We start from the raw sequence: 26,981 nt of genomic DNA on the forward strand, positions 1-26,981 counted from the left end.
CATTGCTAATCTTCGACCTCAGCTCCACTTTCTCGCCTGATCGCTAGAGTCCAAAAATCTATATCTCTCTCTGCCTTGAATGTACTCTATGACTGAGCATCCACAGCCCTCTGGGTAGAGAATTCCAAAGATTCACTTCACTCTGGGCGATGAAATTCCTCCTCATCTCAGTCTTAATTGGCCGACTCCATATCCTGAGGCTATGTCCCTTACTTCTAGACTCTCCAGAACCGCTCAGCACCTATCTTGCCAAGCCTCTCAGAATCATGTATGTTTCAATGAGATCACCTCTCATTCTCCTAAACTCCAGAGTGTATAGGCTCAATCACTCCTCATAAGACAACCCTCTGGGCAAAAATGTGGCAGATGGTATATAATGTTGGAAAGCATGAGGTTATGCACTTTGGCAGAAAAAAATCGAAGAGCAAGTTATTATTTAAATGGAGAAAAAATGCAACGTGCTGCAGTACAGCGGGACCTGGGAGTACTTGTGTATGAAACACAAAAGGATAGTATGCAGGTACAGCAAGTGATCAGGAAGGCCAATGGAATCTTAGCCTTTATTGCAAAGGGGATGGAGTATAAAAGCAGAGAAGTCTTGCTACAGTTATACAGGGTATTGGTGAGGCCACACCTGGAATACTGCGTGCAGTTTTAGTTTTCATATTTAAGAAAGGATATACTTGCTTTAGAGGCAGTTCAGAGAAGGTTCACAAGGTTGATTCCGGAGATGAGGGGGTTGACATATGAGGAAAGGTTGAGTAGGTTGGGCCTCTACTCATTGGAATTCAGAAGAATGAGAGGTGATCTTATCGAAACGTATAAGATTATGAGGGGGCTTGACAAGGTGGATGCAGAGAGGATGCTTCCACTGATGGAGACTAGAACTAGAGGACATGATCTTAGAATAAGAGTCCGGCAATTTAAAACTGAGATGAGGAGGAATTTCTTCTCTTAGGGTTGTAAATCTGTGGAATTTACTGCCTCAGAGAGCTGTGGAAGCTGGGTCATTGAATAAATTTAAGACAGAGATACTCAGTTTCTTAATCGATAAGGAAATAAGGGGTTATGGGAAGCGGACAGGGAAATGGACCCGAATCCATGATTGGATCAGCCATGATCGTATTAAATGGCGGAGCAGGCTCGAGGGGCTGTATGGCCTACTCCTGCTTCTACTTATGTTTTTATTAACCCTCTCATTCCAGGAATCCATCTAATTAATCTAGTTAGGCTGAATCCCCAAGTTTAGGGAAAATTAGCCTGTGTTTCTGCTCCTGATTGTTTTCTCGTGTTAGTTGCTGGAAGTGATGATGCATGGATGCAACCAGTGTTAAAATAACCTTGAAGATATTAAGAGTGCAAGGCATAAATTGGAGATCAAAAGCATAGCAACTAAGCAAATTAAGTGCATTAATTTTATAATTACCTCGAAGTGGATGAGGGGCGGTCAAAGCATAATTGACGATTAAACGTTGTTATTGCTGCTTTCACTTGCAGCAATTTGAAAGGCAAACAAAATGTTATATTGTCTAAAAATAGATGTTTGTAATAAAAGGTTAAAAATGTTAGACATTCTGTAATTAAGAACATAAGAAATAAAAAAATAGGAGTAGGCCATTTGGCCCCTCGAGCCTGCTCCACCATTCAATAAGATCATGGCTGATCTAATCTTGGCCTCAACTCCACTTCCCTGCCCTCTCCCCAAAACTCTTGACTCCCCTATCTTTCAACAATCTGTCTGTCTCCACCTTAAATATAGTCAATCACCCAGCCTCCACAGCTCTCTGGGGTCGAGAATTCCAAAGATTCATGACACTCTGAGAGAAGAAATTCCTTCTCATTTTCATTTTAAATGGGCGACCCTTTGTTCTGAAACTATGCCCCCCAGTTCTAGGTTCTCCCACGAGGGGAAACATTCTCTCAGCATCTATCCTGTCACGCCCCCTCAGAAGCTTATACGTTTCAGTAAGATCACCTCTCATTCTTCTAAACTCCAATGAGTACAGGTCCTTTCTTCATATGTTAACCCCTTCATCTCAGGAATCAACCTTGTGAACCTTCTCTGAACTGCTTCCAATGCAAGTATATCCCTCCTTAAATAAGGAGACCAAAACTGTACGCAGTACTGCAGGTGTGGTCTCACCAACACCATATACAGTTGTAGCAGGACTTCCCTACTTCCATACTCCATCCCCTTTGAAATAAAGGCCAACATTCCATTTGCCTTCCTGATTACTTGCTATAGCTGCATGCTAACTTTTTGTGTTTCATGTACAAGAACCCCCAGATCCCTCTGTACCTCAGCATTTTGTAATCTCTCGCCATTTAAAAAATAATTTGCTTTTTTATTTTTCCTACCAACATGGATAACCTCCACATTTTCCCACATTATACTCCATCTGCCAAATTTTTGCCCACTCACTTAGCCTATCTATAATCCCTTTGCAGATTCTTTGCATCCTCCTCGCAGCCTGCTTTCCCACCTATCTTTGTTTCATCACGAAATTTGGCTACATTACACTCGGTCCCTACATCCATGTCATTAATATAGATTGCAAATAGTTGAAGCCCCAGCACTAATCTTTGAGGCACCCTACTAGATTACAGTTTACCAACCTGAAAATGACCCATTTATCTTGACTCTCTGTTTTCAGTTAGTCAATCCTCTATCCATGCTAATATATTACCCCAACCCCTTGAGCTCTTATCTTGTGCAGTAACCTTTTATGTGGCACCTTATCGAATGCCTTCTGGAAATCCAAATACATGACATCTATTGGTTCCCCTTTATCCACCTTGCTCGTTACATCTTCAAAGAACTCCAGTAAATTTGTCATACATGATTTCCTTTTCATAACACCATGCTGATTCTGTTTGACTGCATTATGATTTTCCAAATGTCCTGCTACTACTTCCTTAGTAATGGACTCTCGCATTTTCCCAATGACAGATGTTGGGCTAACTGATCTATAGTTTACTACTTTCTGTCTCCCTCCTTTCTTAAATAGGGATGTTACATTTGCGGTTTTCCAATCTGCTGGGACCTCTCCAGAATCCAGGGAATTTTGGTAAATTACAACCAATGCATCCACTATCTCTGCAGCCACTTATTTTAAGACCTTAGGATGATGGCCATCAAGTCCAGGAGACTTGTCCACCTTTGGTCCCATTAGTTTGCCGAGTACTTTTTTGTCTAGTGATAGTTGTGGGAAATCACCACTCAGAGTCGGATGTTGAGTTCAATTGAAATGACCTTTATTACAAGCTAGCAGGGGAGCGGTATGGCTGTCTGCCACCACCGTCTTACAATTAGAGCATCATATTTATAAAAAAGGGGGCAGACAAAAGGCAGGTAACTATAGGCCAGTTAGTTTAACATCTGTAGTGGGGAAAATGCTTGAAACTATCATTAAGGAAGAAATAGTGGGACATCTAGATAGGAATAGTGCAATCAAGCAGACACAGCATGCATTCATGAAGGGGAAATCGTGTTTCACTAATTTACTGGAATTCTTTGAGGATATAACGAGCATGGTGGATAGAGGTGTACCGATGGATGTGGTGTATTTAGATTTCCAAAAGGCATTCGATAAGGTGCCACGCAAAAGGTTACTACAGAAGATAGAGGTATGCGGTGTCAGAGGAAATGTATTAGCATGGATAGAGAATTGGCTGGCGAACAGAAAGCAGAGAGTCAGGATAAATGGGTCCTTTTCGGGTTGGAAATCGGTGGTTAGTGGTGTGCCACAGGGATCGGTGCTGGGACCACAACTGTTTACAATATACATAGATGAACTGGAAGAGGGGACAGAGTGTAGTGTAACAAAATTTGCAGATGACACAAAGATTAGTGGAAAAGCAGGTTGTGTAGAGGACACCGAGAGGCTGCAAAGAGATTTGGATAGGTTAAGCTAATGGGCTAAGGTTTGGCAGATGGAATACAATGTCGGAAAGTGTGAGGTCATCCACCTTGGGGGAAAAAAAACAGTAAAAGAGGGAATATTATTTGAATGGGGAGAAATTACAACATGCTGAGGTGCAGAGGGACCTGGGGGTCCTTGTGCATGAATCCCAAAAAGTTAGTTTGCAGGTGGATCAGGTAATCGGGAAGGCGAATGGAATGTTGGCCTTCATTGTGAGAGGGATGGAGTACAAAAGCAGGGAGGTCCTGCTGCAATTGTATAGGGTATTGGTGAGGCTGCACCTCGAGTACTGCGTGTAGTTTTGGTCACCTTACTTAAGGAAGGATATACTGGCTCTGGAGGGGGTACAGAGACGATTCACTAGGCTGATTCCGGAGATGAGGGGGTTACCTTATGATGATAGATTGAGTAGACTGGGTCTTTACTCGTTGGAGTTCAGAAGGATGAGGGGTGATCTTATAGAAACATTTAAAATAATGAAAGGGGTAGACAAGATCGAGGCAGAGAGGTTGTTTCCACTGGTTGGGGAGACTAGAACTAGGGGGCACAACCTCAAAATACAGGGGAGCCAATTTAAAACCGAGTTGAGAAGGAATTTCTTCTCCCAGAGGATTGTGAATCTGTGGAATTCTCTGCCCAAGGAAGCAGTTGAGGCTAGCTCATTGAATGTATTCAAGTCACAGGTAGATAGATTTTTAACCAATAAAAGAATTAAGGGCTATGGGGAGCGGGCGGGTAATTGGAGCTGAATCCATGGCCAGATCAGCCATGATTTTGTTGAATGGCAGAGCAGGCTCGAGGAGCTAGATGGCCTACTCCTGTTCCTAATTCTTATGTTCTTATGTTCTTATAGGGATTACATTGTATTGTCCCACATCATATACGGACGTGTTCCGGGTGGTTGTGTGCACAAATAAGTTTTGAATGCAAAAGCTAGGTGCTGTACAACAAGGAGTTGGAGCTGGGGAGCCCATCGGACCACAGTCACGGGTTGAGTAGCTGGTTCCTTACACCATCGTGAAGGCCGCTGTCTACCCTTAATCTTGAGATGTGACATCCTGTGTACATGCAGCTTGCCTCTGCCATATTGTTTAACTAGAAGATGTTCAGTTTAACCCTATATACTTTTAGCTTCCCCATCAGATAGATTGTTTTAAGTCCCCCCCACCCCCACATAGCCCCTTGATTATCAATTTTTGAGATGCTTTTAGTGTCTTCTACCGTGAAGACTGATACAAAATATTTGTTCAAAGTCTCTGCCATTTCCCCTTTTCCCATATTAATTCCACAATCTCATCCTCTAATGGACCAACATTTATTTTAGCTACTCTCTTCCTTTTTATACACCTGTAGAAGCTCTTCCTGTCTCTTTTTATATTTCTTGCTAGTTTACTCTCATAAACTATCTTCTCTCTCTTTATCATTTTTTATAGTCGTCCTGTGCTGGTTTCTAAACATTTTCCAATCCTCTGGCTTTCCACTATTCTTCGAAACATTGTTTGTCTTTGTTTTGAATTTGATACCATCCTTTACTTCATTACTTTGCCACAGATAGTTCATCCTTCTCTTGGAGTCTTTCCGTCTCACTGGAATATATCTTTGCTTAGAGTTATGAAATATTTCCTTAAATGTTTGCCACTGCTTATCTACCATCTTACACTTTAATCTATTTTCCCAGTCCACTTTAGCCAACTTTGCCTTCATACCTTTGTAATTGCCTTTATTTAAGTTCAGGACACTAGTTTGAGACCCAGCTTTCTCACCCTCAATCTGAATTTGAAATTCTACCATGCTTTGATCACTCTTCCCAAGAGGATCCTTCACTAGAAGATCATTAATTAATCCAGACTCATTACACATTACCAGATCTAAAATAGTTTGCTCCCTGGTTGGTTCCACAACATATTGGTCTAAGAAACCATCCCACATACACTTTATTAATTCTTCATTTACCAGAGTAACACCAGAGTAGTTATATAATTGTGGCTATTATACTTGCAAGAATAGACGATGTAAAATATTTTAATCAAGGTCATTGGTTTTCAGATGGAATTGTCAGCAATGCCTCATTCTGGAAGCTACTTGCACTCCCCAAAGTAACTTTTGTATGCCTGATTATATTTTCTATAAGTTCATGTATTGGGTTCCTGGATCCCACCGTATCATTGTTCGCTATTGAAAAGGTGAGTATTCCTTTTTTGAAATCCTTTTGATCTAATCAGTGTTTAAAATAACAAAATAATTCCATCAGGTAGAAACAGAGAAACTATGTCCTGTGGTGAGGAATCTAGAATAAGAGGGCAAAACCTTAAAAGTTAGAGATAGGCTATTTAGAAGTGAAATCAGGAAGCACTTTTTCATAAAGAGTAGTGGAAATCTGGAACTCGCTTCTCCCAAACGCTGTGGACGTTGAGTTAAATGAAAATTTGAAGACTGAGATTGACATTAAGTAAGGTAATCAAGGGATATAGATCAAAGGCAGGTAAATAGAGTTGAGATCCAGATCAGTCATGATCTAATAGAATTAATATTTATCCAAAACATTTGAAAATGTCAGATGGAGGATTTTTTTTTAATATTGAAAAGTTGCTGCATTGACAAATATACAGAATAATATATAAGCATATTCATTGATATTTTAATCTGTGCACATCTCTGGTCTCCATATTACAAAAAGAATATAGCGGCACTGGAGAAGATACAACAAAGATTTACAAGGATGATACCACAACTGAGAGGGTATGACTATCACGAAGGATTGAACGGGCTGGGGCTCTTTTATCTAGAAAAGAGAAGGTTTAGGAGGAACCTTTTTAAAAGTATTAAAGGGTTTGATAGGGTAGTCAGAGATGTTGCTTCCGCTTGCGGGGGAATCCAAAACTCGGGGTCATAAATATGAGATAGTCACTAATAAATCCAAAAAGGAATTCGGGTGAAACTTCTTTACTCAGAGTAGTTAGAAAGTGGTACTTGCTACCACAAGGAGTAGTTGAGGCGAATAGCATAGATGCATTTAACAACAACAACTTGTATTTATATAACGTCTTTAGTGTAGTCATCGTCTGAGCGAGGGACTGCAAAGACGTGCGCATCACCTGCGCCACGACAGGAGCCGACGACTGCTGGACGGACCACTGCCTAATCCGCTCTGTCATTAACATCAATATAGCCCCAAAGCAGCGACGGCAACAAACAGTGCCGCAGAAAAATCAATGCTGGGGCACTCAAAGACCTAGTTAAGAAAGTCCTATACAACCAGCGCCTCACTGCCAACATGGCAACCCTTGATGATCCCATTATGCAGAGTGCCCACAGCGCCTGGTCTGCCCTCAAGGCTACCATAACCAGTGCCTGCGAAGAGACGCTCGGTCACTCAACTAGGAAACACCAAGTCTGGTTTGACGAGAACGACCAGGAGATCCAGGAGCTAATAAGCCGCAAGCACAAGGCATTTCTGAACTTAAAGCAGCATCCCAATTCGGGAGCAGCAAAGCAGCTCTACAGGCGACTGAAGGCCAAGGTCCAAAAGAACCCTGCAACCTAAAGAATAGATGATGGGTAGAGAAAGCACAGAAGATCCAGCAGCTGGCCGACAGCCATGACATGCAAGGATTCGTCACTGCAGTTAAGACCACCATGTTCCTTCAACTGGCCTTCCTCTGCCTGCCGGGTCTCGCTTAGGGCGGCAATGTCAATGTCTGAGTTCCCGGGCAACTATGGCAACTTGGCAGAGTCCCTTCGGCCGGGGACAGAAGCGGCCGGTGCAGAGTCCCTTCGGCCGGGGACAGAAGCGGCCGGTGCAGAGTCCCTTCGGCCGGGGCCAGAAGCGGCCGGTGCAGAGTCCCTTCGGCCGGGGACAGAAGCGGCCGGTGCAGAGTCCCTTCGGCCGGGGCCAGAAGTGGCCGGTGCAGAGTCCCTTCGGCCGGGGACAGAAGCGGCCGGTGCAGAGTCCCTTCGGCCGGGGACAGAAGCGGCCGGTGCAGAGTCCCTTCGGCCGGGGACAGAAGCGGCCGGTGCAGAGAAGAATTCCCAGCAGGGACACCAGGAGTGCAGGGACTCCAGCCCGGCAGGGACTCCAGCCCGGCGGGGACGCCATGGGGCGCGGGCTCCGGCCTGGCTGGGACACAGAGAGAGCAGGGGCTCCAGCCCAGCGGAGACACAGAGAGAGCAGGGGCTCCAGCCCAGCGGAGACACAGAGAGAGCAGGGGCTCCAGCCTAGCGGAGACACAGAGAGAGCAGGGGCTCCAACCTAGCGGAGACACCGAGGTAGGAGGGACTCCAGCCCAGCGGAGCTCCAGGGTCACCAGCCGCGCCTAGACCACCGACACCAGCACCTTCAGACCAGCTCACCTTCTACCTTCAGTGGGATATCGACCGGAGGCGCGGCCCAACCTCAGCAGCTGAACCGGAGACTGACAAGTTTTAAAACTTACATTTTAGACTCTCAACCGAAATACTTTTGAACATTTATTATTAACCTACATCTTTGACTTTTAACAACATTTAGAAACTTTTTAAACTGGGAAAACTTTTATAATCGATTATTGATATATATCTTAGATTTTTAACAACTCTTCGAAACTTTTGAAATAAATTGGGAACCTTTATCAACTTTTAATCTTTTAAAATAACTTTGGAAGTCACCTTCCTCATGACTGCCTCCCAACCTAGCCTCGGGCCATCTACCATCAATGGCGCCACCCGGTGTCGAGCTTGTGGCCAACACTTCATGTGGAGCATACATACCGGCATGGACCAGTTGGGCAAATGGCCTGTTTCTCTGTTGTATGTTCAGTGTAATGGTAGAACAGGCTCGCTGCCCTCAAGAACATAAGAAATAGGAACAGGCCACCTGATCCCTCGAGCCTGCTCCGCCATTTAATAAGATAATGGCTGATCTGATCATGGACTCAGCTCCATTTCCCTGCCTGCTCCCTATTACTCTTTATTCCCCTATTGCTCAAAAATCTGTCTACCTCCACCTTAAATATATTCAAAGACTCAGCCTCCACAGCTCTCTGGGGCAGAGAATTCCATAGATTTACAACCCTCTGAGAAGAAATTCCTCCTCATCTCAGTTTTAAATGGGCAGCCCCTTATTCTGAGACTGTCCCCTAGTTTTAGTTTCCCCTATGAGATTAAAATATCCTCTCTGCATCCACCTTGTCAAGTCTCCTCATTATCGTAATATGTTTCGATAAGATCATCTCTCAATCTTCTGAACTCCAATATGTATAGGCCCAACCTACTCAAGTTATCTTCATAAATCAACCCCCTCATCCCCGGAATCAACTTAATGAACCTTCTCTGAACAGCCTCCAATGCAAGTATATCCTTTCTTAAATACGGAGATCAAAACTGTACGCAGTACTCCAGGCGTGGCCTCACCAATTGTAGCAGGACTTCTTTGCTTTTATACTCTATCCCCCTTGCAATAAAGGCCAACATTCCATTTGCCTTCCTGATTACTTGCTGTACCTGCATATTAACTTTTTGTGTTTCAGGCACGAGAATCCCAGGTCCCTCTGTACTGCAGCACTTTGCAATGCTTCTCCATTTAAATTATAATTTGCTTTTCTATTATTTCTGCCAAAGTGGATAACCTCACATTTTCTCACATTATACTCCATCTGCCAAATTTTTGCCCACTCACTTAGCCTGTCTATATCCCTTTGCAGATGTTTTCTGTCCTCCTCACAATTTGCTTTCCCACCCATCTTTGTATCATCAGCAAACTTGGCTACATTACACTCAGACCCCTCATCCAAATCATTAATATAGATTGTAAATAGTTGAAGACCCAGCACCTATCCCTGCGGCACCCCACTAGTCACTGTTTGCCAACCGGAAAATGACCCATTTATCCCGACTCTCTTGTTTTCTGTTACTTAGCCTATTCTCTATCCATGCTAATATATTACCCCCAATCCCGCGAACTTTTATCTTGTGCAGTAACCTTTTATGTGGCACCTTATCGAATGCCTTCTGGAAATCCAAATACACCACATCCACTGGTTCCCCCTTATCCACCCTGCTCGTTACATCCTCAAAGACCTCCAGCAAATTTGTCAAACATGATTTCTCTTTCATAAAAACCATGCTGACTCTGCTTGATTGAATTATGCTTTTCCAAATGTCCCGCTACTGCTTCCTTAATAATGGACTCCAACATTTTCCCAACAACATATGTTAGGCTAACTGATCTATAGTTTCCTGCTTTTCGTCTGCCTCCTTTTTTAAATAGGAGCATTACATTTGCGGTTTTGCAATCCGCTGGGACCACCCCGGAATCCAGCGAATTTTGGTAGATTATAACCAATGCATCCACTATCTCTGCAGCCACTTCTTTTAAGACCCTAGGATGTCACCCATCAGGTTCAGGGTACTTGTCCGCCTTTAATCCCATTATTTACCGAGTACTACCTCATTAGTGATTGTATTAAGTTCCTGCCTCCCTATAGCCCCTTGAATATCCACTATTGGGATGTTTTTAGTGTCTTTTACCGTGAAGATCGATACAAAATATTTGTTCAACATCTCTGCCATTTCCCTGTTCTTCATTATTAATTCCCCAGTCTCATTCTCTAGGGGACCAACATTTAGTTTAGCCTTTCCTTTTTATGTACCTGTAGAAACTCTTACTATCTGTTTTTATATTCTGTGCTAGTTTACTTTCATAATCTATCTTCCCTCTCAATCATTTTTTTTAGTCGTTCTTTGCTGACTTTTAAAAGTTTCCCAATCCTTTGGCCTCCCACTGGTCTTGGCCACATTTGTATGCCCTTGTTTTCAATTTGATACCATCCCTTATTTCCTTAGGTAGCCATGAATGGTTATCACTTCTCTTACAGTCTTTCCTTGTCATTTGGATATATTTTTGTTGCGGGTTATGAAATATCTCAAATGTCTGCCACTGGTCATCAACCGTCCCAATACTTTCATCTATTTTCCCAGTCCACTTTAGCCAACTCTGCCCTCATACCTTTGTAGTCTCCTTTATTTAAGCTTAGGACCCTGGTTTGAGAACCAACTTTCTCACCCTCCAACTGAATTTGAAATTCAACCATGTTATGGTCACTCATTCCTAGAGAATCTTGTTCCTATGTTCCTAAGATTAAGTTTAAGTATCATCAAAATTGAAAACCTTCACCTGGATGGAGTGTGTCATTGTAGAAAAGAATGTTGGGCAAATCAGTTATCTTGTGTGAAGGAATCTTCCAATTGTAGTATTCCGTTAAATGATACACTTGGTGTAATTGCTGTGTCTCTGCGTTGATTAGAATTAATTATTCTCCAGCAGATTCTCACCTCAAAGTAGAGATCATAGAATCATAGAAATCTACAGCACAGCAGGCGGCCATTTCGGCACATCGTGTCCGTGCCGACCGACCAAGAGCTAGCCAGCTGAATCCCACCTTCCAGCCCCTAGCCCTGCAGGTTATGGCACTTTAAGTGCACATCCAAGTATTTTTTAAATGTGGTGAGGATTTCTGCCTCAACCACCGTTTCAAGCAGTGAGTTCCAGATCCTGAAGAAATTTCCCCTTGTATCTCCACAAACCTCCCCCCAATTACTTAAAATCTATTTCGCCTGGTTGTTTACCCCTCTGCCACGGGGAACAGGTCCTTTCTATCCACTCTATTCAGGCCCCTCATAATTTTATACACCTCAATCAGGTCTCCCCTCAGCCTCCTCTGTTCCAAAGAAAACAGACCCAGCATCTGCAATCTTTCCTCATAGCCAACATTTTCCAGTCCAGGCAACATTCTTGTAAATCTCCTCTGCACCCTTTCCAATGCAATCACATCTTTCCTGTAATGTGGTGACCAGAACTGCACACAGTGCTCCAGCTGCAGCCCAACCAGTGATTTATACAGTTCAAGCATAACCTCCTTGCTCTTGTATTCCATGCCTCGACTAATAAAGGCAAGTATTCCATTATGCCTTCTCAATCACATTACATACCTGCCCTGATACCTTCAGTGATCTGTGGACCTGCACTCCAAGGTCCCTAGGTTGCTCTACACTTTTCAGTGTCATACTATTTAATGTGTATTTTCTTGCCTTGTTAGACCTCCCCAAATGAATTACCTCACACTTATCTGGATTGAATTCCATTTGCCACTGTTCTGCACACCTGACCAGTACATTGATATCATCCTGCAGTTCATAGCTTTCTTCTTCCTTATCAACCACAGAGCCTATTTTAGTGTCACCTGCAAACTTCTTAATCATACCCGCAACATAGAAACATAGCAACATAGAAAATAGGTGCAGGAGTAGGCCATTCGGCCCTTCGAGCCTGCACCACCATTCAATAAGATCATGGCTGATCATTCACCTCAGTACCCCTTTCCTGCTTTCTCTCCATACCCCTTGATCCCTTTAGCCATAAGGGCCATATCTAACTCCCTCTTGAATATATCCAGTGAACTGGCATCAACAACTCTCTGCAGTAGGGAATTCCACAGGTTAACAACTCTCTGAGTGAAGAAGTTTCTCCTCATCTGAGTCCTGAATGGCCTACCCCTTGTCCTTAGACTGTGTCCCCTGGTTCTGGACTTCCCCAACATTGGGAACATTCTTCCTGCATCTAACCTGTCCAGTCTCGTCAGAATTTTATATGTTTCTGAGATTCCCTCTCATCCTTCGAAACTCCAGTGAATACAGGCCCAGTCGATCCAGTCTCTCCTCATATGTCAGTCCTGTCATCCCGGGAATCAGTCTGGTGATCCTTCACTGCACTCTCTCAATAGCAAGAACGTCCTTCCTCAGATTAGTAGACCAAAACTGAACACAATATTCCAGGTGAGGCCTCACTAAGGCCCTGTACAACTGCAGCAAGACCTCCCTGCTCCTATACTCCAATCCCCTCGCTATGAAGGCCAACATACCATTTGCCGCCTTCACCGCCTGCTGAACCTGCATGCCAACTTTCAATGACTGATGTACCATGACACCCAGGTCTTGTTGCACCTCCCCTTTTCCTAATCTGCCGCCATTCAGATAATATTCTGCCTTCGTGTTTTTGCTACCAAAGAACATAAACATAAGAACATAAGAATTAGGAACAGGAGTAGGCCATCTAGCCCCTCGAGCCTGCTCCGCCTTTCAAAAAGATCATGGCTGATCTGGCCGTGGACTCAGCTCCACTTACCCACCCGCTCCCCATAACCCTTAATTCCCTTATTGGTTAAAAATCTATCTATCTATGATTTGAATACATTCAATGAGCTAGCCTCAACTGCTTCCTTGGGCAGAGAATTCCACAGATTCACAACCCTCTAGGAAAAGAAATTCCTTCTCAACTCAGTTTTAAATTGTCTCCCCCATATTTTGAGGCTGTGCCCCCTAGTTCTAGTCTCCCCGACCAGTGGAAACAACCTCTCTGCCTCTATCTTGTCTGTCCCTTTCATTATTTTAAATGTTTCTATAATGTGGATAGCCTCACGTTTATCCACATTATACTGCATCTGCCATGTGTTTGCCTACTCACCTAACCTGTCCAAGTCACCCTGCAGCCTCTTAGCGTCCTCCTCACAGCTCACATTGCCACCCAGCTTAGTGTCATCTGCAATCCTGGAGATATTACATTCAATTCCTTTGTCTAAATCATTAATGCATATTGTAAATAGCTGGGGTCCCAGCACTGAACCTTGCGATACCCCATTAGTCACTGCCTGCCATTCTGAAAAGGACCCGTTTATTCTTGCTCTTTGCTTCCTGTCTGCCAACCAGTTCTCTCCACGTTAATACATTACCCCCAATACCATGTGCTTTAATTTTGCACACCAATCTCTAATGTAGGACCTTGTCAAAAGTCTTTTGAAAGTCCAAATACATCCACTGGTTCTCCATTGTCCGCTCTACCAGTTACATCCTCAAAAAATTCTAGAAGATTTGTCAAGCATGATTTCCCTGCTGACTTGGACCGATCCTGTCACTGCTTTCCAAATGGCTGCTATTTCATCTTTGATAAAGGATTCCAATATTTTCCCCACTACTGATGTCAGGCTAACCGATCTATAATCACCCGTTTTCTCTCTCCCTCCTTTCTTAAAAAGTGGTGTTACATTAGCTACCCTCCAGTCCATAGGAACTGGTTCAAAGTCGATAGACTGTTGGAAAACGATCACCAATGCATGCACTATTTCTAGGGCAACTTCCTTAAGTACTCTGGGATGCAGACTATTAGGCCCCGGGGATTTATTGGCCTTCAATCCCATCAATTTCCCTAACACAATTTCCCGTCTAATAAAGATTTCCTTCAGTTCCTCCTTCTCACTAGACCCTCGGTCCCCTAGTATTTCCTAGTATTGTGTCTTCCTTCGTGAAGACAGAACCAAAGTATTTGTTTAACTGGTCCGCCATTTCTTTGTTTCCCATTATAAATTCACCTGAATCTGATTGCAAGGGACCTACGTTTATCAACATTCAAGTCCAACATTAGCAGTCCTCCAGTCCTCTGACACCACACCTGTAGCCAGAGAGGATTGGAAAATGATGATCAGAGCCTCTGCTATTTCCTCTTTTGCTTCTCAACAGCCTGGGATACATTTCATCTAGGCCTGGGGATTTAGCCATTTTCAAAGCTGCTAAGCCCCTTAATACTTCCTCTCTCACTGTGTTTATCTCGTCTAATATTTCACACTCCTTCTCCCTCACTTCAAAGTCTGCATCGCTTCTCTCTTTTTTGTGAAAACAGATGCAAAGTATTCACTGAGAACCATACCCACATCTTCTGCCTCTGTACACAGATTTCCTTTGTGGTCTCTAATAGGCTCTACCCCTGCACTTCTTATACTCCTCTAGAGTTTCTATAGTATTGAGTTCTTGGTATCTATCATAAGCTTTCCTTTATTTTCCTTTATCGTACCCTGATCAAACTGTCCTTTTTCTTTTAAGCATATGTCCATAAATCAAGTAAAAGATATTTCCTTTGTGGGTGGCATTTTTTAAGTATACAAGGGTGACACTCATTTTTATTTGTGAACAACATGTCTAAATATAATTTTTAAATATATATAATTTTATAAGCATCACGTCATTGATTGTATAGAAACATAGAAGTTTACAGCGCTGAAAGGAGGCCATTTCAGCCCATCGTGTCCACGCCGGCCGACAAAGAGCCGCACAGCCTTCAATCAGCAACCCCAAAGGTTACATATAAACCAATGAACTATGGCAGAAAGGTAAACAGCACCCAGCCCAACCTATCTGTTGCGACACCCCTTCACTAAAACATTCTACATTCCACACCAATGTGATTTCCAGGGAGAGGCAAAAACCAGATTAAAAGCCCAGGCCAATTGGGGGAAAAGTAAAATCTGTGAAAATTCCTCTCCGACCCATCCAGGCGATCAAAGCTAGTCCAGGAGATCACCCTGGCCATATTCGATTCCCTGCAGTACATACAATCGTATCTGCACCAGCCAACAAAAGGTTATCCAGTCTAATCCCAATTACCAGCTCTAGGTCTGTAACCCTGAAAGTTACAGCACTTTAACTGCCCATCCAAGCACCTTTTTAAATGTGGTGAGGGTTTCTGCATCCACCACCCTTCCAGGCAATGAGTTCCAGACCCCCACAACCCTCTGCGTGAAGAAGCCCCCCTCAAATCCCCTCTGAACCTTCCACCAACTACCTTAAAACTATGGGCCCTCGTAATTGGGCCCTCGTAATTGACCCCTCCACCAATGGAAATAGGTCCTTGCTATCCACTATATCCAGGCCCCTCAAAATTTTGTACACCTCAATGAGGTCTCTTCTCAACCTCCTCTGTTCCAATGATAACAAACCCAGCCTAAGCAATCTGTCCTCATAGCTAAGGTTCTCCATTCCAGGCAGCATCCTAGAAAATCTCCTCTGCACCCTCTCTTGTGCAATCACGTCCTTCCTATAATACAGCGACCAGAACTGCACGCAGTACTCCAGCTGTGGCCTAACCAGAGTGTTATACAATTTAAGCATAACCTCCCTGCTGTTGTATTCTATGCCTCGGCCAATAAAGGCAAGCATTCCGTATGCCTTCTTAACCACCTTATCCACCTGGCCTGCTACTTTCAGGGATCTGTGGACAAGCACGCCAAGATCCCTTTGTTCATCTACACTATTAATGGCCTAACGTTTAATGTGTATACCCTTTCCTTATTGGCTCTCCCAAAGTGCATTACTTCACACTTCTCCGAATTAAATTCCATTTGCCACTGCTCTGCCCACCTGACTAGTAGATTGATATCCTCCTGCAGTCCATGACTTTCCTCTTCATTATCAAACATTCGGCCAATTTTAGTGTCATCTGCAAACTTCTAAATCATACTCCCTATATTCAAATCGAAATCATTGATACACACCATAAAAAGTAAGGGGCCCAGTACTGAGCCCTGCGGAACCCGACTGGAAACATCCTTCCAGTCACAAAAACACCAATCAACTATTACCCTTTGCTTCCTGCCTCTGAGCCAATTTTGGATCCAACTTACCACTTTGCCCTGGATCCCATGGGCTTTTACTTTTGTGACCAGTCTGCTATGTGGCACCTTATCAGAAGTTTTGCTAAAATCCATATACATTACATCGTACATATTGCCCTCATCGACCCTCCTGGTTACCTCCTCTCAAATTTCAATTAAGTTTGTCAGACACGACCTTCCCTTAACTGACTCTTCTTGATTAATCCATGTCTTTCCAAATGAAGATTTATCCTGTTTTTCAGGATTTTTTCCAATAATTTTCCCACCACTGAGGTTAGGCTGACAGGCCTGTAATTAATCGGCCTATCCCTTTCTCCCTTTTTAAACAATGGTACCACATTTGCAATCCTCCAGTCCTCCGGCACCATGCACAAATCCAAGGAGGACTGAAAAATGATGGTCAAGGCCTCTGCTATTTCCTCTTCTACTTCACTCAACAGCCAGGGATGTATTTCATCCGGGCCTGGGGACTTATCTACTTTCAAAGCTGCTAAACCCCTCAATACCTCCTCTCTCACTGTTTATTTCATCCAGAATTTCACACTCCTCCTTGATAGTATCTGCATTGCCCCTTTCCTTTGTGAAAACGGGTGCAAAGTATTCATTAAGAATTATACCAACATCTTCCGCCTCCACACAAAGATTACCCTCATGGTTTCTAATAGGCCCAACCCTTTCTTTAGTTACCCTCTTGCTCTTAATATATTTATAGAACATCTTTGGGTTTTCCTTAATTTTACTAGCCAAGAATTTTTCATGCTCTCTCTTAGCATTCCTAATATCCTTTTTAATTTTACCTCTTAACCTTCTGTATTCCTGCAAAGATTCTATGTATTTAGCTGTCGGTATATGACATAAGCTTCCCTTTTTTTTTTATCCTCCCCTCTAAGTCCCTAGATATCCAGGTGGCTCTAGAATTATTATTCCCACTCTTTTTTTTCTTTAAGTGCACATGTTTGGCCTGAACCCTCCGGATTTCCTCCTTGAATGCCTCCCACAAGTAACTGTTTCCAGTCCACTGTGGCTAAATCACTCCTCAACTTAGCAACGTTAGCTTTTCCCCAATTCCAGGCCTATCCTTCTCCTTATCCATAACTAAGTTGAATCTGACTGAATTATGGTCAATGGCACCCAAGTGCTCTTCGACTTGCCCAGCTTCATTCCCCAAAACTAAATCCAAAACCGCCCCCTCTTGTGTTGGGCTTGTTATATACTGGATAAAAACTCTCTCTTGAATGCATTTTAAGAATTCCGCACCCTCGATACCCTTCACACTATATTTGTCTTAATCAATATTAGGATAGTTAAAATCCCCTACTATTACGACCCTATGGTTTTTGGACTTCACAGCAATTTGCCTACATATTTGCTCCTCTATCTCCCTCCCACTGTTTGGGGGTCTGGAATACATGCCCAACAGTGTGATCACCCTTTTTTTATTTTTCAATTCAACCCATATGGCCTCATTTGATGATCCCTCTAACATATCATCCCTGCTCACCACTGTAATAGTTTCTTTAATCAGTACCGTGACCTCCCCACCTCTTTTACCCTCCTCTCTGTCTTGTCTAACAATCCTGAAACCAGGAATATTGATCTGCCAAACCTGCCCCTCTTTCAGCCATGTCTCTGTAATGGCTATAATGTCATACTCACAAGTATCTAACTGTGCTCTTAGCTCATCCGCCTTATTCGCTATACTCATTGCATTAAAGTATATACCATTTAACACAGGAAGACCTCCTTGATTACTACTTACTAACCCTTGTTTCCTCTGTCTTACAGATTCACTTTCTAAATTTTTGCTATCCAATTTCAGCTTTACTTCCTTCTCTATTGAATTTGTTCTCAGATTCCCATTACCCCATCCCAAGTTAGTTTAAACTCTCCTCAACAGCACTGGCAAAACTCCCCGCGAGCATATTGGTCCCGTCGGTGTTGAGGTGCAACCCCTCCGGCTTGTACACATCCTACTCCTCCCCCCCCCCCCCCCCCAAAAAGTGGTCCCAATGCCTCAGGAATTTAAAACCCTCCCTCCTACACAAACTCTCCAGCCACGTGTTCATCCTCTCCATCTTTTTATTCTTGTACTCATTAGCACATGGCACCGGTAGTAACCCGGAGATTACTACCTTTGCGGTCCTACCCTTTAATTTTCTTCCGAGCTCCCTAAATTCTGCCTGTAGGATCTCAACTCGGTTTTAAATTGGCTCCCCTGTATTTTGAGGTTGTGCCCCCTAGTTCTAGTCTCCCCTACCAGTGGAAACAACCTCTCTGCCTCGATCTTGTCTATCCCTTTCATTATTTTAAATGTTTCTATAAGATCACCCCTCATCCTTCTGAACTCCAACGAGTAAAGACCCAGTCTACTCAATCTATCATCATAAGGTAACCCCCTCATCTCCGGAATCAGCCTAGTGAATCATCTCTGTACCCTCTCCAGAGCCAGTATATCCTTCCTTAAGTAAGGTGACCAAAACTACACGCAGTACTCGAGGTGCAGCCTCACCAATACCCTATACAGTTGCAGCAGGACCTCCCTGCTTTTGTACTCCATCCCTCTCGCAATGAAGGCCAACATTCCATTCGCCTTCCTGATTACCTGCTCCACCTGCAAACTAACTTTTTGGGATTCATGCACAAGGACCCCCAGGTCCCTCTGCACCGCAGCATGTTGTAATTTCTCCCCATTCAAATAATATTCCCTTTTACTGTTTTTTTCCCAAGGTGGATGACCTCACACTTTCCGATATTGTATTCCATCTGCCAAACCTTAGCCCATTCGCTTAACCTATCTAAATCTCTTTGCAGCCTTTCTGTGTCCTCTACACAACCCGCTTTCCCACTAATCTTTGTGTCATCTGCAAATTTTATTACACTACACTCTGTCCCCTCTTCCAGGTCATCTATGTATATTGTAAACAGTTGTGGTCCCAGCACCGATCCATGTGGCACACCACTAACCACCGATTTCCAACCCGAAACGGACCCATTTATCCCGACTCTCTGCTTTCTGTTCGCCAGCCAATTCTCTATCCATTCTAATAGATTTCCTCTGACTCCGCGTACCCTTATCTTCTGCAGTAACCTTTTGCGTGGCACCTTATCGAATGCCTTTTGAAAATCTAAATACACCATATCCATCGGTACACCTTTATCCACCATGCTCGTTATATCCTCAAAGAATTCCAGTAAATTAGTTAAACATGATTTCCCCTTCATGAATCCATGCTGCATCTGCTTGATTGCACTATTCCTATCTAGATGTCCCGCTATTTCTTCCTTAATAGTTTCAAGCATTTTCCCCACTACAGATGTTAAACTAACCGGCCTATAGTTACCTGCCTTTTGTCTGCCCCCTTTTTTAAACAGAGGCGTTACATTAGCTGCTTTCCAATCCGCTGGTAACTCCCCAGAGTCCAGAGACTTTTGGTAGATTATAACGAATGCATCTGCTATAACTACCGCCATCTCTTTTAATACCCTGGGATGCATTTCATCAGGACCAGGGGACTTGTCTACCTTGAGTCCCATTAGCCTGTCCAGCACTACCCCCCTAGTGATAGTGATTGTCTCAAGGTCCTCCCTTCCCACATTCCCGTGACCAGCAATTTTTGGCATGGTTTTTGTGTCTTCCACTGTGAAGACCGAAGCAAAATAATTGTTTAAGGTCTCAGCCATTTCCACATTTCCCATTATTAAATCCCCCTTCTCATCTTCTAAGGGACCAATATTTACTTTAGTCACTCTTTTCCGTTTTATATATCTGTAAAAGCTTTTACTATCTGTTTTTATGTTTTGCGCAAGTTTACCTTTGTAATCTATCTTTCCTTTCTTTATTGCTTTCTAAGTCATTCTTTGCTGTCGTTTAAAATTTTCCCAATCTGCTAGTTTCCCACTAACCTTGGCCACCTTATACGCATTGGTTTTTAATTTGATACTCTCCTTTATTTCCTTGGTTATCCACGGCTGGTTATCCCTTCTCTTACCGTCCTTCTTTTTCACTGGAATATATTTTTGTTGAGCACTATGAAAGAGCTCCTTACAAGTCCTCCACTGTTCCTCAATTGTGCCACCGTTTAGTCTGTGTTTCCAGTCTACTTTAGCCAACTCTGCCCTCATCCCACTATAGTCCCCTTTGTTTAAGCATAGTACGCTCGTTTGAGACACTACTTCCTCACCCTCAATCTGTATTACAAATTCAACCATACTGTGATCACTCATTCCGAGAGGATCTTTTACTAGGAGATCGTTTATTATTCCTGCCTCATTACACAGGATCAGATCTAAGATAGCTTGCTCCCTTGTAGGTTCTGTAACATACTGTTCTAAGAAACAATTCCTCTTCCAGGCTACCCCATGCGATTTGATTTGACCAATCGATATGGAGGTTAAAATCCTCCATGATTACTGCCGTTCCTTTTTCACATGCCTCTATTATTCCCTTGATTATTGCCCTCCCCACCGTGAAGTTATTATTTGCGGGCCTATAAACTACACCCACCAGTGACTTTTTCCCCTTACTATCTCTAATCTCCACCCACAATGATTCAACGTTTTGTTCATTCGAGCCAATATCGTCTCTCACAACTGTCCTGATATCATCCTTTATTAACAGAGCTACCCCACCTCCTTTCCCTTCTTGTCTATCTTTACGAATCGTCAGATACCCCTGTATGTTTAATTCCCAGACTTGGCCACCCTGCAACCACGTTTCTGTAATGGCCACCAAATCATACCCATTTGTAATGATTTGTGCCGTCAACTCATTTACTTTATTTCGAATGCTGCGTGCGTTTAGGTAGAGTGTTTTAATACTAGTTTTTAAACCATGATTTTTAGTTTTGACCCCTCCTGCAGCCCCTTTATATTCAATGGCCCTTTTTGTTTTTTGCCTTGGGTTTCTCTGCCCTCCACTTTTACTCATCTCCTTTCTGTCTTTTGCTTTTGTCTCCTTTTTGTTTCCCTCTGTCTCCCTGCATTGGTTCCCATCCCCCTGCCATATTTGTTTAACTCCTCCCCAACAGCACTAGCAAACACTCTCCCTGGGACATTGGTTCCAGTCCTGCCCAGGTGCAGACTGTCCGGTTTGTACTGGTCCCACCTCCCCCAGAACCGGTTCCAATGCCCCGGGAATTTGAATCCCTCCCTGCTGCACCACTGCTCAAGCCACGTATTCATCTGAGCTATCCTGCGATTCCTACTCTGACTAGCACATGGCACTAGTAGCAATCCTGAGATTACTACTTTTGAGGTCCTACTTTTTAATTTAGCTCCTAGCTCCTTAAATTCAGCTTGTAGGACCTCATCCCTTTTTTTACCTATATTGTTGGTACCAATGTGCACCACGACAACTGGCTGTTCACCCTCCCTTTTCAAAATGTCCTGCACCCGCTCCGAAACATCCTTGACCCTTGCACCAGGGAGGCAGCATACCATCCTGGAGTCTCGGTTGCGGCCGCAGAAACGCCTATCTAATCCCCTATCACTATCGCTCTCCCACTCTTTTTCTTCCCCTCCTGTGCAGCAGAGCCAGCCACGGTGCCATGAACTTGGCTGCTGCTGTCCTCCCCTGATGAGTCATCCCCCTCAACAGTACACAAAACGGTGTACCCTAGCACCAGGGAGGCACCATGCCATTCTGGAGTCACGTCTGCAGCCGCAGAAACGTCTGTCTGTTCCCCTAACTATAGAATCCCCTATCACTAGAGCGCTTTTATTCTTTGTCCCTCCCCCTGGGCAGCTGAGCCACCCGTGGTGCCTTGGAATTGGGTCTGGCTGCACTCCCCAGAGGCACCATCGCCCTCACCATTACTCAGAAGTGAATATCTGTTTGAAACTGAGGTGGACTCACGGGTGGACTCCTGCATGACCTGCCTAGCGTTCTTACTACGTCTGGTGGTCACCCACGTCCCCTCTGTCTGAACGCTTTTAAGCTGCGGGGTGACCACCTCCTGAAACGTGCTATCCTTGTAGCTCTCAGCTTCGCAGTTGCATCGTATTGACTCCAGCCGCCGCTTAAGTTCCAAAACGCGGAGCTCGAGTCGTTGAAGTTGGAAAACCTCCTGCACATATAGTTGTTTAGGTTGCGCGAAGCATCCAGGACTTCCCACATGCCCAAGGATGTACACACCACAGGACTGAGCTGCCCTGCCATCCCTCTACTTAGACTTAACTAATTAAAAGAAAAAGAGAGATACTTACCAATCAAACAGCCAACCACTTGCCTGCCCAGATGAGGGCTGTGAGATCCTCGTCAGAATTGAACTCCTCACCGACCTTCGGGCCTCCTGCTCCTCAGACCTCACGAACTCGCGACCTCTTGGAACTCCCAACTTCTCGAACTTCCGACCTCTCGGTTGCTTCAGCTCTGACTGTTAAAACTTGATTAACGTTGACTCTAATTTTTTTTTTAATTCTCCAGTTCAAATTGAAAACTGGTGATGTAGGACTACTGTTCCTCGGATTCGCTTTGTCATATGCTCTTTCCTCCCCATTACTTGGATATCTGTCTGATAAATTACCAGTAAGTATGCACACTGGCTTGGATGTCCTTTGTGTTGTAAAACTTTTATTTCCTAAATGCAGTTTCTTTATCCATAATAATTAACTTCTCCTTTGTTCTATTGATTTTGTTAGTCAGTGATTAAATCTAATGTTCAGACTTTTTTTTAATATAAAACATTTTTTAAGTAAAATTTCCAGTTCAGTTTTTATCAATGCAAATGATGTAAAAATTGCAATCTTTGATTTCAAAACCCGTTTGTAAAATCATTTCTATGGGTCAAACAAACTAATGGTTTTGGATTTATGCAAGATTTGTTTTTGTACTCTTAAGTGTGTAGTTTGTTTGCCCAGAAATTGCCTATTTTAGGCCTAGTTGAGGCAAACATTCTCATTCAATATAGTGCAAATTAGATAGCGTAAAGTTCCCTCTCTCCTGACTTCAACAATAAGCTTTGTAACCCCAAACTTGGCACACTAATTTTAAGGACGTGTAGTTTTGTTGGCTGAGTACAGTTTATATTTTTTGGGCTCTGTTTATATGAAAAAAAGAAAGACTTACATTTATATCGTGCTTTTCATAACCTCAGCAAGTCTCAAAGTGCTTTACAGCCAATGAAGTTCTTTTTAAATACGGTCGGAATTTTGTCGGTGCTTAGCAGATGGGATGGGTGGTAGGGCAACTGTTAAATTTTAAATGATTCACAGCGGTTCAAGCACCCGCTGTCAAATCACGCGCACTGGACTTTCTCGATGTCGGATCTGCCAGCACTTAGCAGACCCCATGGCAGTGGCGGGGAAGGCAATTAAAATCATTAGTGGCTTGTTTACAGCCACTTATCCATGGTTTTTCCCAGCTTTTTGCATTCGCCCTGTTTTCCTGCTGTGGCTAGACCTCGTCTATGAAGCTGAGGCCAGTGGCCATTGAATCAGCTGTTGAGTTAATGGCTTCAATTGTACAGTAAAAGCTCCCACCTTACAGAAATATCTTCCCTCAGCCACAAACTCTTCCTCACTGCATTTCCACAACAGATTCACCATGCTGCAAGTTTTTACACAAGTCTCCATCCAGTTAGACTTCATTACCTCTCTCACCATTGACAGATCGCTTCTGTCATCTCTACTTCACCTGCCATCTATTCCATCAGCAAGGTGCCCTTTTATACTCTCTCACCTTGGTCCTCAAAATCTCACCAAGATCATCCCCAACGCCAGCATCACCAACAACACCACCAACCTTCTCTGCAATCAACTAATGCTGCACAGAACACCGGGCATTAGCACCCGACCACATTGCTGCCTGGGAGGCCAGGGATGGCCCCATCATGGCCAGATTTACTTCACATTTGACACTGTACACATGATGTGCCAGGTTAGCACCACCCCACACCAACACCATAAAGCATCCCTACAATGCCCAAGCCATTCCTTTCACATTCATCAGCATTGTGGGGGGTGGTTACCGTTATGTCTCACTATTCACTGCAACTCACTAAGCCACTTCCAAAGGTGCACACAAATGTATCCAAGAATACAAAGTTTTGAAAATAAAGGTTTCAGTGTTTGACACCACATTAACAGAAACTTTACACAAATATTGCATAAAACACCCAAGTGCCTACCCTTGTGTGTTGTTAGTTGGTATGATTGCATTAGGATGAGTGTGCATGTGTGGGATGGCTAGTGAGATGGGAATGTGAAGATGTAGATCGAGAGGGATGATTGGAGGTGCAAGATAAGTTGGTGTGAGTAAGGATGTGTAGGAGTAGGCTAGGGAAGGCTGGGTGATGGGGATATGATGCGTGGCACAGCAGGATGAGGTTGAGTGTGGCTTTGTACTAACATTTCATGATCTACTGACATAATTGAAACGATTGCAGCACTACACCCAGGTCCTCCTGCTTATGTCCACCTCTGCAATGTGCAACCAGGCTGCGTGGATCTCCTGGGAAGGTCTCTTCCGCCCATGGGTAGGGAAGAGGATGTACCTGTGTGCTGTGACTCTCTCCATAAGCATATGGAGGGAGTCATGGGAGAGCCTGGGGTGCAGTGTTTGCAGCACCACAATGCTGTAGAACACTGACAGCACAAATATCAAAAGAAAGTTGGCCATGGTCTTGTTAACGCATCATCAGCTGGTTTCCTTATCAAATGATGTCACCATAAGAACATAAGAAATAGGAACAGGAGTAGGCCATACGGCCCCTCGAGCCTGCTCCATCATTCAATAAAAGATCATGGGTGATCTGATTATGGACTCAGCTCCACTTCCCCGCCTGCTCCCCATAACCCCTTATCCCCTTATCGTTCAAGAAACGGTCTATTTCAGTCTTAAATTTATTCAATGTCCCAGCTTCCACAGTTCTCTGAGGCAGTGAATTCCACAGATTTACATCCCTCTGAGAAAATAAATTTTTCCTCATCTCAGTTTTAAATGGTGGCCCCTTATTCTAAGATCATGCCCTCTAGTTCTAGTCTCCCCCATCAGTGGAAACATCCTCTCTGCAACCACCTTGTCAAGCCCCCTCATACTTGTCATGTATCTTACATTATTATATATAACTGTATCCTAACATGCTATACATGACTGTAATAAGATATGACCTGTACCTTACCACCAGGGGTGCACTTGCAAGAGACAGGTATATAAGGACAGGACTCAGGCAAGTGCAGCGTTCCAGAGCTGTGAAATAAAGGTGCAGGTCCAGAGTGACCTTGACTTCACTACATGCCTCGTGTGAATCTGTACTGAGGGGACAGGACTTTACAATAATCTAATACGTTTCGATAAGATCACCTCTCATTCTTCTGAATTCCAATGAGTAGAGACCCAACCTACTCGACCTTTCCTCATAAGTCAACCCCTCATCCCCGGAATCAACCTAGTGAACCTTCTCTGAGCTGCCTCCAAAGCAAGTATATCCTTTCATAAATATGGAAACCAAAACTGCACGCAGAATTCCAGGTGTGGCCTCACCAATACCTTATATAGCTGTAGCAAGACTTCCCTGCTTTTGTACTCCATCCCCTTTGCAATAAAGGCCAAGATACCATTGGCCTTCCTGATCACCTTGCTGTACCTGCATACTATCCTTTTGTGTTTCATGCACAAGTACCCCCAGGTCCCGCTGTACTGCGGCACTTTGCAATCTTTCTCCATTTAAATAATAACTTGCTCTTTGATTTTTTTTTCTGCCAAAGTGAATGACCTCACACTTTCCAACATTATACGCCATCTGCCAAATTTTTGGCCACTCACTTAGCCTATCTGTCCTTTTGCAGATTTTGTGTGTTCTCCTCACACACTGCTTTTCCTCCCATCTTTGTATTATCAGCAAACTTGGCTACATACACTCAGTCCCTTCTTCAAGTCGTTAATATAGATTGTAAATAGTTGGGGTCCCATCACTGATCCCTGCGGCACTCCACTAGTTACTGGTTGCCAACCAGATAATGAACCATTTATCCCGACTCTCTGTTCTCTGTTAGTTAGCCAATAATCTATCCATGCTAATATACTACCCCCAACCCCGTGAACTTTTATCTTGACCAGACCCGCTTCCTCTAATTGGCTGGAAAATGCGCTGAGTGGGGCTTAACCAGTCCATTCAGAGAAATTTCATTTGAGGCTGGAATGGAGACAGCAGTGGGGTTGGGACCCGCCACCAATGTCACCTGCTGAGGTTCGTAAAATCGACGCAGTATTCGCTTGTAGTCCATGATGGATTGATTATGGGAGCTATTCTAGGCCTAGCACAAGGGTCTTGTGGAGACAGGGACTAAAATATGTTGGTTGATGAAGTGACTGCACTATTGGATGGGAGAGAGTGCATGAATGACGATCTTGCTCGGCTGTAGAAGCTTTGTGAAGCAGTTTCTGGAAACTTGAAATAGAAACAAAATAATTAGAAATTACAACCAGTAAATTAGTATCTGAAAACAAAGAGCAGTTAATGTTTTGGCTTGAAGGGTTTCTCCTTAATAATGAGACAATAATGATGACTGAAGTGATTCTCTTTGATTTTACTGAGCCATCAGCTGCCTTATTGTGAACATCCCTGCTCCCAGGTGTTTCCTAAGC

General features: G+C 43.6%; 2 protein-coding genes across 5 annotated transcripts in view; one reads left to right on the forward strand and one right to left on the reverse strand.

The window, feature by feature from the left end:
* Positions 1-26,981, reverse strand: part of rps12 (ribosomal protein S12) — a 383,736-nt gene that overhangs the window by 163,280 nt on the left and 193,475 nt on the right. The window lies entirely within an intron of this gene.
* The window catches only part of slc18b1 (solute carrier family 18 member B1), a 131,061-nt gene that overhangs the window by 84,246 nt on the left and 19,834 nt on the right, over positions 1-26,981 (forward strand). For all 4 annotated transcript variants that reach the window (XM_070885541.1, XM_070885544.1, XM_070885540.1 and 1 more), the window contains 2 exons: positions 5,970-6,106; positions 22,821-22,922. In XM_070885541.1, coding sequence (XP_070741642.1) covers positions 5,970-6,106; positions 22,821-22,922 — 239 coding nt within the window. The remainder of the gene's footprint in view (positions 1-5,969; positions 6,107-22,820; positions 22,923-26,981) is intronic.

The sequence above is a fragment of the Pristiophorus japonicus genome, chromosome 7 (genome assembly GCF_044704955.1).
Source record: "Pristiophorus japonicus isolate sPriJap1 chromosome 7, sPriJap1.hap1, whole genome shotgun sequence".
In the NCBI taxonomy this organism is placed as follows: domain Eukaryota; kingdom Metazoa; phylum Chordata; class Chondrichthyes; family Pristiophoridae; genus Pristiophorus; species Pristiophorus japonicus.